The 12,727-nt window shown below is 42.0% G+C and overlaps 1 protein-coding gene across 5 annotated transcripts in view; it reads left to right on the top strand.

Annotated features, from left to right (window-relative positions):
- The window catches only part of KLHL29 (kelch like family member 29), a 385,829-nt gene that overhangs the window by 329,686 nt on the left and 43,416 nt on the right, over nucleotides 1–12,727 (top strand). For all 5 annotated transcript variants that reach the window (XM_079298042.1, XM_079298039.1, XM_079298043.1 and 2 more), the window contains 2 exons: nucleotides 759–958; nucleotides 7,500–7,759. In XM_079298042.1, the coding sequence (XP_079154168.1) occupies nucleotides 759–958; nucleotides 7,500–7,759 (460 nt within the window). The remainder of the gene's footprint in view (nucleotides 1–758; nucleotides 959–7,499; nucleotides 7,760–12,727) is intronic.

The raw sequence follows: 12,727 nt of genomic DNA, 5'->3' as shown, positions 1-12,727 counted from the left end.
TTTTGTCTGTCTAGCTTGTCTTGTATTCAGTTTTCAAAGCAATTGCCATGAGAGGCTTCCTTTTCTTAGTGCCTAAAAGGGAACAATAGATTTTTTAGAATAAGCATATATTGTATTTTATATGGCCATCTGTATACCACAGATATCATATTGATCATATCTATCATTTAATATAACATACTGAGAAGTTCAAGTTAAATAGAAATTACTAATTTTTTTTACTATTTTTTATGAAAAGGTCTTTAAATGTATCCTTAAGTGCACATAACATCTAAAATTATTCTAATGTTGGGTTCTTGAAAAAGTAGATGACCTTTTCTCTTAAAATTGGAGAGTGGTTTTTCCTTAACAGTTATATTATACACAGAAGATGAGATGTTAACCACGATGTTAAAATGTATTGTTTCCCTTTGAAAGCTAATCCTTTTCCTCATTTTCATTAATGTTGGATCATTCATTTTCCTTTTTCTTTTTTTTTCCTTTATTTTCCTTTTCTTTTGCAACTGTTTTTGCATGAAAATGCAAAGTAGCAATAAACAGATTTTTTTGTAAGACTTGCTTTAAGACTCTTCTCTTTCAGATCCTGTTAAAGTTTTTAAGTTCAGTTATTTTAAAATTCATATTCTTCAGTTCCGTAAACAAAAATAATGGAGAAATATAATGAGGGGCAAAGCGATTTTCTAGCCCTCACTAATCAATAAATACCAATAAAATGGGGATGGTGTAATGTCCATAATTTAATTGTCTGCTGTTACCAGGTCACCACGAGACAGCAGCAGAAGCGGGGAGAAGCTGGAGCTGGCCATGTCCAACCTCACTGCAGATGTCCTGGAGTTACTTCTGGAGTTTGTTTATACAGGTTCTTTGATCATAGATTCTGCCAATGCAAAAACACTACTGGAAGCTGCCAGCAAGTTCCAGTTTCATACTTTCTGTAAAGTCTGCGTTTCATTTCTAGGTAAGAATCATTGCATCTAGTCAGGTTTTAAAATCTTGTGTTAAGGTTTATAAACCTGTCTTTGAGCAACTCTTAAAAGATAATGAAGAAACCCAAGACAAAATAGAGTAAAATAAAGTAAAACATCATTAATTTGGTTTGTGATTTGGATTTCCAGTGCTGGTATGATGGCCAGTGGAAAATGGTCTCAAAAAGTGTAGCTTGTTGCTTGTGTGGCAACAGCTTTCACATCATATATAACCTATTTTGTTCCATACTTGGAATCTTGATGATACTTGGTTTCCCACAGGATGATCTGTGCATAGATACTAGAGTGTAACACACAGCTTGCTTATAACTGTGACAGCATATTTGGGATTCTACACCAGGCCAGCTTGGTCAAATACCAAAAGAGTTTGGAGGTAGGCTCCAATGAAGGAAGAGCTGCAAATCTGCAAAAAAATTAAGGACTGCATTGCAATATCTGAATTTTTCTTACATTTGTGAGAAAGTCATTCTTTACATGTCCAGTGTTCCATATTGAATGTTCCTGGGGTTTTTTGCTGCATACAGAGCTATAGCCTATACCCACAAAGGTGGGTAGAAGGGAAGGTTCCTGTGCCTATCCCTGGTAACTGGTGTGCTCTGTCTGCAGAGGGTGCATTTGTCTCAGTCAAAGTCTACAGAGTAACATCTTGCCCAGTGCCTCAGTCCATCCTCTCATGGCCATGAGAAACCCATTCTTCTTGCCAGCAGCACCATGTCATCCTGTCCCTTTCACTTTCCCTCTGCTTTCCAGCAGAGGGTATTTCAAAGCAGTCCAAGATTTCCAGCTCAGCTAAGCTTTACTGGCCTGAACAGGAACCAGACAGACCTGGCATGGCAGAAGAGGAGCCACAACTGCAGCTCAACTGAAACACAGTGATTCAAATTCCTGCCTGTACCACAAGCCACTCCTTCACTGTCACAGCTGTAATATCACTTTATAAGACAGTAATCATTTAAAAATTAACACAAATTTATTAATACCAAAATCTTCATGTTATATGATGCACTTCCCAGGTATAAGTACCAGATAACTTTTTTTTGACATCTGATTTCTGCTTGGGCTTCCTCAACTCCCATCTTGGTGAAGGAGGCATTGTTCTCTCTGAAGGGCAAATAAATTGTAGGTTTCCCTGGGCAATCATCCTTTAAAATTGACATCTGCTATTGCATTCTGCTATCTAGAACATGGAAGATGAGAGTTTAGAAAATGTTGCACTCAAAAAATAAGAACAAAAAAAACCCTCAAATGAGTCCAGTTTGCTGCTGTGTTAATTTTCCTTGCTAAGCAAGCCTACTGGCCAGATGAGTGGTGTGACTGTGCTGGTACAATGCAGGCATCAGTAAAGATTCTCTGGCATTGTATTCTTTCCAGCTTTTTTTATGTCCCTTATTTCAAAGTCTATTCTCAAATGGGGGGGTGCTGTTAATGTGAAATTTATGCTTTGCAATCCCACCATGTAGACTGTGCAGTTTGAATGAGACTCTGGTTCTGGGACTACTTGCTCCCAACTTCCCTTCACCAGCTTTTTAGGGTGATCAGATCTTACAGCCTCTCCAGAAATACATTTTATGTTAGAGTTGTGATAGCACTGAAGATTCAGCCACAAAACCAAAATACATTTATTTCACTGAATCACTGTGAGAGTTCTCTTTTCTGATAGTTAATATTTTAATTCAGTGAACCATGTTATACTGTGAAATAGTAGAGTTGGTTATAAGTTCAGTGATATATGGAGAGTCACTAGAACTTTGTATTCTCATTTGGAGAATTCACTGAGTGTAATTGCTTATTTTTATTTATAGCTGTGACTCGATTGCACTACAGAGACAGCAGAGCATTTGCCATGTGGAAAGTTTAGGGAAAAGCATTTTGTCTTCTCTGTGGCTGTGTTTTTATTTTTCACCTCAGCCACCTCTGCTCTATACAAAGTGAAAATATGGTAAAAATCAGGAGGTTTTTTTCTCTGCAGGGTTTCTAGAGGGTTCACCAGCATAAACAGTGAATCTTTCCCATCAGTGGCCATGTCTAAATAGGAAGAGAAGGGAAGTTCAAAGATGTGAAAGCCCCAAAATGTGAAGTCTGTTGAGCATAGCACAGCATAATCTCAAAGGAAGTTCATGTCATCCTTTTTCAGCCGTGAAGACCCAGGAGGATCCTGGCTTGGTGATGTCCAAGTAGCTTTTGTGTCTCTGTCCCAGGCCTCTCAGCAGCCCTGGGCAAAGACACCCAAAATTTTCTTGCACTTTTTGGTGAAAAGATGTGGCAAAATGTGTCAGGAAAGTAGTTTCATTGCAATGGAAGATTTCTTAACTGGGATAATTTTAGCTATGTTCTCTCTCTTCCCCACATGCTGTCTCCTCAGCTTTTGTCTAGACCAGGAGAAATGAGAATAAAAATGAGAAATGAGTTTTGTGCTGACTGATGGAACCATGGTGACAGGTTCATGCAGGCACCATATGATAACTGGGCAAATGTTTGCAAACTGGTCAGGATATCATAGGTATTTCCTCCACCCATATGGCTGAAGACTAGAGCCTTTTTTCTTTTTTCTTTTTTTCTTTTTTCTTTTTTTTTTTTATTTGTTTTACACTATCATCACATTCATGGCTTGAATTGAGTTTCAGGTGATTCACCAGTATCACAGTTTCAGTCCATGATGCATGGACCCCCATCACAGAAGTGAACACATTCTGAGCTTATGCTTCAACCTGCTGCTGATAAATTAAAAGTATTCATCCTTAAGCCTAAAGAAGTTGGTGGAACCTAGTAGTTTCATGGACCAGAATAGGAAAGAGTGGGAGTTCTGAATTTTCTTAGTCTCCTGAGCAAAGAGCAAAAAATCAATGTTTGGAAAGAGTTTTAGAGGGAGCAATGAGAAAACTGAATGATGGACCAGTGATGAGACCTGCATTCCTCCAAAGAAGAGGCCTTTGTGATCCTTATGAATTTAAGAGAAAGTATTATGGGCAATTTTTTTGTTCATCCAAGGTGGAGAATTTGGATCCAGCTGGAGAACTACATTGCCCCACCCTGGAGAAACTCTAATATATACACTTCATAGAAACTGTTTAAAAACTTCAACTATATCTGGAGATAGGAGAAAGGAAGAAGACTCTCACAGACAAATGAATTCATCCAAAAGTCTTCACCTATCTCCCATCTTCACATGCTTTTTGACACTAGTAGGAATACCTGAGGAGTAAGTTTCCCCTCAGAATGTACACAGAGTATCACAAGGAATATATATTTTGTGCTATTTTTAGTGATATCCAAACCATCACCTAGAAAGCATCTCTAAGTGCAAATGTAGTGCTTAATGCACACAAGAGGGGGTTCCCAACCACCACTGAACTTCCATCCTGCTGTTACACAATCTCACTGAGCAATCCTTCCTGCATACTGTTTCTCTCTGGTGTTATCTCAAGTCTCCCCACTCCCAGAAGTGCAGTTGGAGCAGGATGATTGTCTCCTGATGATGCTGCACAGGATCCCTCTCCAAAGTCACATCTAGCACAATGGAAAATACCAGCTGCTGGTCTGCATTATTGGGATACACATAGCAGCAAATATGCTATCCAGCACTGTCTCAAACCAGTGAGAACCTACTAGATTACATCTGATATCCCTGAAATCCACTGACGAGTCTGTTATAAACTGTCCTTGAGGACTGGGAATAATTTAGCAGTCAGTCCTTGTGTTCTGAACAGAGACAAGGTGAAATGTAACAAAAATGTGTTGTTACAAGCCCAGTGTCACTGTGGCAAAACAACAATTATTGTAAACATGCCAGTGTCCAAAGGAACACAGCTCAGGAGCAGACAGAGCAGAACTGGTCCTTAGCTGTCTTTGTCATGCCAGCTTTGACAAGCACCCCTGGATTGCAGTCATCTGGGATGAGCTGTGTTATATAGCTGAAGTCTGTTTAAGTGGTCAGGTAGTCTCCCTTTATAGTCAGTGAAGAGTAACAGGCAAGATAAGGCAGAGTTCTGCTCATTCTGAATCACCATCCAAAATATTGCCAGATTAATTCAGAATATTACCAGATTGCTACTTGGAAATGCTTGTTTATGGGTGTGCAGGGATATTAATGTGACTGCAGAGTTGCACCACAGACAGCTGAAGTTGAGAGACAGCCAGTCTTGCTGCCAAATTTTGAGTCAGAGCTGAGAAATGGGGGGATGAGGTGATGTCTTCATGGTCATAGGATAGAGATTTTCCATATCTCCTACAGCTGCTGTCCCAAGGACTGTCTTGCTCACCAGCAGTGAATCTCTCTAGTTCACATGCCAGTCCTTATCTTAAACAGATGTTGCTGTGCCCACCTTGCTGTGGTGCTCGTCACATAGAAGTGAACTGCAGAGAAGTGTTGTCACCAGCCTCCTGCACATCCCCTAATCCCACATCTCCCTGAGACCCCTCTCCACAGGTTCTCACAATAGTTCCTGAGCCAGAGAAGGACATCCTTGGAATCTGCCACCGAGGGGTTTCTCAGGGAAGAGGAGGGAGTAAAGCTCCAAAAACCAACATGGACCTGCTTGGATCAGTGTCCCAGGCTGCATCAGTCACCCAGTGTTGTTTGAGCTGGAGAAACCTGTCCAGATCAAAAGAAACAATTATGAGCAGTGCTTTTTTCTGTCCCACACCACAAGCTCAGCTGGAAATGGTATGGGGCTCTCTCCTGATAGAGGCAAACCTAGTCCTCTGAAGAGAAAGACTCTTGAAAGTCTTTACCATCATGTGCTGCTTAATGAGTCTAAATTGATTATTCCCTTCATTATTAAGCCTGTGAGGATAAGATGGAACAGTGGCAGATTGGCCTTTGACTTGAGAGTTTGCCAAGAAATTATAAGAGTTTTGGGCTCTGTTAGATGATTACTTTACCCCAAGCCATATGTACACCATGAAACTGTGCCAGCAGACAGAAGCAAGGAACCTGGAAGATATTTTTTGGTTTGGGGTTTTTTTTGTGGTTTGGTTTTTATTTTGTTTGGGATTTGGGGGGTCTTTGCTGTTTTTATTCTTTTTTCTCTTTTTTTTTCAGGAAAAAAAATGGTAACTTTGGGCTTCATAGCTATCAGTTTACAACCTGTCTCTGGGCAGCCTTTGAGTGACAAAATCTACTGACAGCAAACAGTGCTGCTACTGCAGTCAGCTTGAGGAAATGGGCTCCTTGGAGTCAGTACAATCAACTGATGCAAAATGAGATAACCTAGTTTTGAGACTGCTGGATCTGTAAAAGAAAATAAGAGGAGTTGGGAGGGGAAGAAAGCAAAACAAACCCACAAAACTCCTGATCTCATGTCAAGTTTAAAAAAAAATAGAAAAAGGAGGTTCATAATCCCATTTTATTAAAAGCCACATATAGATAGAGTGCAGGTTTTCCATCTGATGAAGGCAAAAGCTCGGTGTAGGGAAGAATCCCTGAGCATTTCCAGCAGAAGCAATCTGATGAGAGTTTTGTTTGAAGAGATACTATTGCACATTCCTGTCCAGTGCTCTGTCATAGTGCAGCAGGATATGACACTGCCAAATGTGATAGACTTCTCTGACAGCTCAGGAGCCTGCCACTGGTAGCCATGCCTTTGTGATCTGTTGCAGTCTTGCTCTTATTACTTTTTTCTTTTTTAGTCCTATGTCTTAAAAGAATATATTCTTCTTATTACTAGTGGCTTGGTTAACAAAAGTTGCGAAGAATCTGAAAGTTCCTCTTATAAATGTCTAAAATTGGTGGGTTTTTTCTTCAAAATAGCTGGAAAGGAAAAAAAGTGCAGTCAAATGTATGGTGTAGCACACTTCTAACACAAAGCTACACACTGTGCTGCTGCTTCTGTTTGCTGGGAAGGAGATAATGCTGTCTCCTCTGTGCATGATTTTCTTTGAAACCCACTACACAACGTTTAACAGAAGGCGTTAGTATAATCTGTGTTTTGCATAAGGGATGTCATCACATTCAGCAGCAACAAAGTTCCTTTGAAAAAAAAAAAAAAAGAGGGGGGAGGATTTTTTTTTTATTTGAAGTAGCTTGGTAGCTGAACAGGGCAAAAATTATCATAAAGTGACTGCAGCATTCTCAGAAATGTCCTTAGTGCTGTTTGCATTTATTCTTAAGTGTCTGCACTGGCGTTTACATCTTTGCTGTTCCTTAAAGCAACATTGTAGGCGGCAGGAACAGCAGCAGTCTCTTGGCTGGGTTCCCATCCCTTGGGAAGCCCCAGATACTGTTATGTCAGTAGGTTTCCCCAGTGCTTTGTGGAGGCTTACATGAAAAGCAAACTCAGAAAGTGCATTTGTCTCCCCATCTCCAGCTCACTTGTTAGGCAGACTTTGATTTTTGTACCTTAAACCCCAGTTCCAAATTAACCCAGGGTGCTGCTTCTAGTTAACTCCCTGAAATTAATTAAGGTTGGAGGTTTGTCTATGACACTTATTTTTCTCATGATCTTGGAACAAATGTGAATCTTGCTTTTAATAATTCTCAACTACCTTTTTTGTTTGTTTTTTTGCCTTTTTTAGAAAAACAGCTGACTGCTAGCAACTGCTTAGGAATATTAGCCATGGCTGAAGCCATGCAGTGCACTGAACTATACAATATGGCCAAAGCTTATGCCCTGCAAATTTTCCCAGAGGTGGCAAACCAAGAAGAGATCCTTAATATCTCAAAAGATGACTTCATTTCCTACATGTCCAATGACAGCCTGAACACCAAAGCAGAGGAGCTGGTGTATGAAACAGTGATAAAGTGGATTAAGAAGGACGCTGCAATCAGAGCTCAGGTAAAAATAATCTCAGCAGCCTCACTCTGCTCTGTTCCCTTGAATGCCTCTTTTAGAATAGAAACCATCTCCATGCAATTTGAAGCATACGGGTGTGTGGGAGATGGGATGGGCAGTTCTGATGAAGAAAAAAAGATGAAGGGAATGCAGGCTGTACACAAAATGTATGTAATTTCAAAATCTGATCCCTACACCTGATCATTTAGAATGAAAATCTCATTTGTGACATGCATGGTATAAAGATGGGGCCTCCAGTTGCTGACTGTAGGCTCAGTCAGAGATAAATTGAGAAGAATTATAGTTTTGTGAGATGCTGCTTTAAGGGGATGCATTTTAGTAACAGCAGGAAATAAAAATCTGTCAGAAAATCTGTATTTCTTTTGATGCCACATGCTGAATGAGTATAATTCCAGTTCATAAAACAAAGATTCAGCCTCTTTATTGGCTGCTTAGATAATCCCTTGGGGTTTATGTATTTATTAGAGTTAGCCTTTCCTAAACCATATGAGTTATGCAGTCTGCTCTTGTCTAAAGAAACTGAGTCTGTAACTTTGCCTGGAGCCATCTCTAGACAATGCTTGAAGCAGTGACCAGCGATTGTCCTTGGGACCAGAAATCATTCTTAGTGATATCTAAAAACCTGCTACTTGCCTTGAGTCAACTCTGTGGTCTGAATCCCACACCTGACCATTTGGAGGCCAGTTCTCTGCACAGACCCAGCAAGGGGAAGATTGCTTTCCCCTTCTTTGGAAGCCAGAGTTGTTTCTGTTCACCCCCAGTCGCAGTTTTGTCTGTTTTAAGGTGGACAGTAGCTCATGGACCACGCTGTATCTCAGGGAGGTGCTTGGCCAAGTTGCTGGTGCTGTCCCACATCATGACAGCCTGTGCCTTCTTGACTGAAATGTGAATTCAAGCACCTAAACATACAGTTGGATGTTAAATGTGTCACTGGATGTGATCCAGAGCAGCTGCACATCCACACCTCGCCTCTGAAGTGGGAGAAATAGGAATTCTTGCTCTCCCCAGGCTGCTGGATAAGAGTATTAAGGACAGGGGGTACTGCATGCCAGGCCAAGCCTTGCTGCCTGTGCTGCTTCACCAGCTGAGCTCCTGGTCCCTGCCAGAGCCTGCCCTGTGTGCCCAGGAGCTGTGGCTCAGCAGGACAGTCCTGTGCCCCATGCTCTGACCTCCTCCAGGTGCCAGCAGTATCATTTAGCATTGCCCAACATTGTTATTGCCTGAAACATTCACACAGTATCACGGATTTACTGAAATGCACACCTTTTTGTCTCTTGCTGGCCTTGAAAAACAGAGTTTTACAGAGTGTTTCCCTGAGTGCTTGAAGTTTGATGGCTCTGTGCCACTCTGAACTGAACACGGCCTCAGGGACTATTCCCAGGGGCTGGAGTTCAGGAACCCTGCAGCAGGAGCCTGTTTGCCTGGTGCCAACAGAAGGTGTCACTCAGCAGACAGTCTGGGTTATGTTCTCAAAACTGCAGTTTTAAGTATCTCCTTCTTTATCCTGATGAGGCAATGTTGGAAATTTGTTTTTTAAGTGGAAGTTTTTCTTGCTGCCACCACCGCCATCCCCTCCTCACTTCCTTTCGTGTTGCAGTTGCTTTTCTGGGCTTTTTTTATTCCCAAGTTTCCTTCCACTCTCTACTGGTTCTGCAGTGCTTTTGTAGTTTATGATGGCAGTTTTATTTGCTTCTCCAAATTTCTCTGTGGTGCTTTGGTTTCATGCATTACTTTACAGGAGCTTTTAATTTTTAATTTGTATTTATCCAGAGATAAGGGTTTTGAATAAATTACTGTTAAAGATACCAAGAAAAAACTATTTTCCTGCCCAATCCTACCACTAAGCTAGTTTATTTAAATAGTAGCTCTCACTTTTCTTAGTACTCTGTGCACTGCTTGATCTATTATAAAGCTCTTAGTTAAATAGGTACTTATTTTTTAAAAGCAGAAGTTCACATTTACCATGAAAAGTACCATCTTTACAATAATGACTTCTCCATTTTCAGAGCCTGGGAACAAATAGCTTCCATGGTGAATAGGAGGGAAGATAGACCTAAATAATCTTATTTCTAATGAAGATGATAATGAATAAAAATTTGTGCATGGTGTGCCAAGAGCTGCCCAAGCTTGTGTGAGATGCAGAGGCTGTTTAGAGCTTTGGAGAATTGGGCAAACATGGCAATGTTGAGGACAGGATGAACCTTCCTGCAGGAGCCGTGCATGGATATTTTTATTTTATTCACAGTTTGGAGATAGATGCTATGATCTGTCTTTGGCCACTTAGGGTGGAGGACACCAAGTCTGCTGGGTGTCTTGGGAGGGTTGATGGATGCCAAGACATCACTCCAGCTCTACTGCACTCCTCAGGTGACCCAGTCTGGTTTTATTTCTCTCTCCCAGAAGGAGTGCTGGCAGTTAAATCCTCCAGGGATTTCTAGAGCCCCTTTCTTCATAGTCTCCCCATCAGCCTTTACCTTGACAGTTCAGGTTTTATTGTTACATTTTTATTTTCAGTAGCTCCAGTGGCAGGTAACTAAAATGCCTCTTTGGCAGCTTCTTCCAAGTGCTGCATTGGTGATTCTCCCAAAGGTGGAGGTCTGGCACAAACGGGGAAAGGGCTGTGCTCTTCATCTCACCTGCATGTCCATCTTCCATGGCAAGCCTGGCAGGGGCTCTCTCAGCAGAGACATCCCTGCAGAGCAGCTTCTCTCTGAATCAGCACCCTCTGCCCCCGGGGCAGCTGCAGCCCTCCAGAGCTCCTTGTGCTGTAATGGCTTTGTGTCACTCTGCAGTGCCTGGGGACAGTAAATCTCACCACTTGTGTTCCCCCACTGCAGCCTCATGCCGTGCTCTTACAACAACTTATCCATCACTGCCTCCCCTCCTGCCTGAGCCCCTGCTGAAAGCCTCTGGGAAGGAGATTTTCAACGGAGCCTCCTGTTCTCCTGCAGGGGCCTTGTTTGCTGTCTACCTGCTCTTCTCTGCCATTCTAAAAGCTTTTCTTCAGATGTCTGACTGTTTCTGCTTTTGTTAATTCTTTCCCACCAGGCTGGAGGGCAGTGACAGGGAAGGAAGCAGGATTTTCTTGGAAGGCAAGTTGAAAAGCTGTGCTCTGGCTGATGTTTAATTGTGCACATTGTGCTCATATGAACAGTGCTCATAAAAGTGCTCTGTGGCATTACAAAAGACAGCATCTGAGCCTTGTTACAGAGAGAGAACAGCAGTGCTTTAAGGGTTTCTGATCATCTGCATAAGACAAAGAGGCAGTTCATGTTAAATCAGGATTTGGTAAATAATTGTATCCCCCTAGTGTGTTGGAGCAGTGCTCCAGCTCATATGGTAACGTTTATGTAGCTGGTTTAGTGCTGCTGGTAGTGCACTTTAAAACTGGTCTGGCCAGAAAAAGCAGCCTGTGAGGTGAGGTCAGGACTGGTAGGTAATTTCCTGTGCCAATGGACACAGCACTGGTTACAGGAGTCCTGATTGCTGTCACTGAGTGCAGAGCCTGCATCTGACTGACACATCTGGGAAAGCTGAATCTACTCTTTTTTCCTATTTATTTCTCTTCCTGACTGATGGATGAGATTGTAGGGTTTATCTTAACAGTTATCCCCTTGATAAGCTTATTACAACTCCAGTGAACTCATGCAAAAAATACATTGCATAATGGAGGCTTTGCTGTCTGAAACCAGCACAGTCTGAGCTGCCTGAACAAGGAAAGATTTCTGCCAGGCCCCACACAGTCTTCACCTGAGCACATCCCCCAGCTCTCTGCATGGCCTTGGGCAGGTTGTTTCACCTTTTTGCCCCCATTTCTTACCCTGTAAGCTGCAGGGAAGTGATGGCTCCCATGAGGGCTGTTGGGAGGATTCAGTGGATAATGAGCCACACTGTCCATGGCTACTGACAACTGCCAAAGCTGCTCAGAGCTGCAGTCATGCCCAGCATCCACATGGGATGGGAAAGATGGGAAGTGGCTGGATGTGTAGCAGTTTGCTGCCTGTCTGAACCATGGACATACCAAAGGTCACTGGAAATGTTCCCACTTTCTCTTCCAAGTCCAAAGTTGTATGTTTTCACTGAAATAAAAAAACCACACTACCATGTTTATTAATTGCAGAAAGCCTGGGAAAATAAGAGTCCCCATTTCATGAAGCTTCCCTCTCACCCTGAGCAGGGACAAGACATGAGGGGAGGGCAACAATTTCAACAAGTTGCCAGAGAAGTGCTAGAAGAGAGACAGATACTGCAGTGATGAGTGAAGAACAAGAGGCTCAGCTGAATGACAGCCACCTTTCATTGCACTCTGCAAGGATATCATCAGGTGCCCTCTTTCCAAACCTTTGAAATCACAGTGTCCAGCAGCAATACAAAATGTCTCCTCCATGAAGGCATTAACAAGCTTTTTATGAACTTGAGTCCTCAGAGGCAGATTTATCTAAACACCATCTTCATGGTGTCTGAGAACCAGAGATGCGTAGAGAAATTTGAGGCAATTTAGAGAAGAGCAACACAAATGATTAAAAGACTGAAGGAACTGATGTGAGAAAAAAAAAAAAAGATTAAAAGATGTGAATATGCATGACTTGGCCTAATGACAGCTAAAGAGGGATAAATGTCTACAAGTGTTTGAAGCCCCAAGGAGGGGGGCTGCCTGGAAGGATGCATGGGGATAACAACAGTAAGGACCACTGGGTTGAATTTGAGGCTTGGCAAATTAGTCTAGCACTAAGCAAATTAGTCCAACACTAAGAAAACACAAAGCCCACCTGTAAGCCCTGTGTCTGTCAGTAAGGGTAAGGAAAAGTGATGGAGAGAAGGAGAAGAGGATTTATGTCAAAAAAAGCTACAAATGCCCAGGAGCTATTTTGGCAGTGACAGAGAGTGGCAGTTTGAAGGCAAAATGCTGCAGAGGAAAAAGGGTTGGTGACTGTGAGAGAGCACATGGAA

This window comes from Erithacus rubecula (genome assembly GCF_903797595.1).
Source record: "Erithacus rubecula genome assembly, chromosome: 2".
NCBI classification, from domain to species: domain Eukaryota; kingdom Metazoa; phylum Chordata; class Aves; order Passeriformes; family Muscicapidae; genus Erithacus; species Erithacus rubecula.
This window is presented reverse-complemented; position numbering and strand designations above follow the sequence as displayed.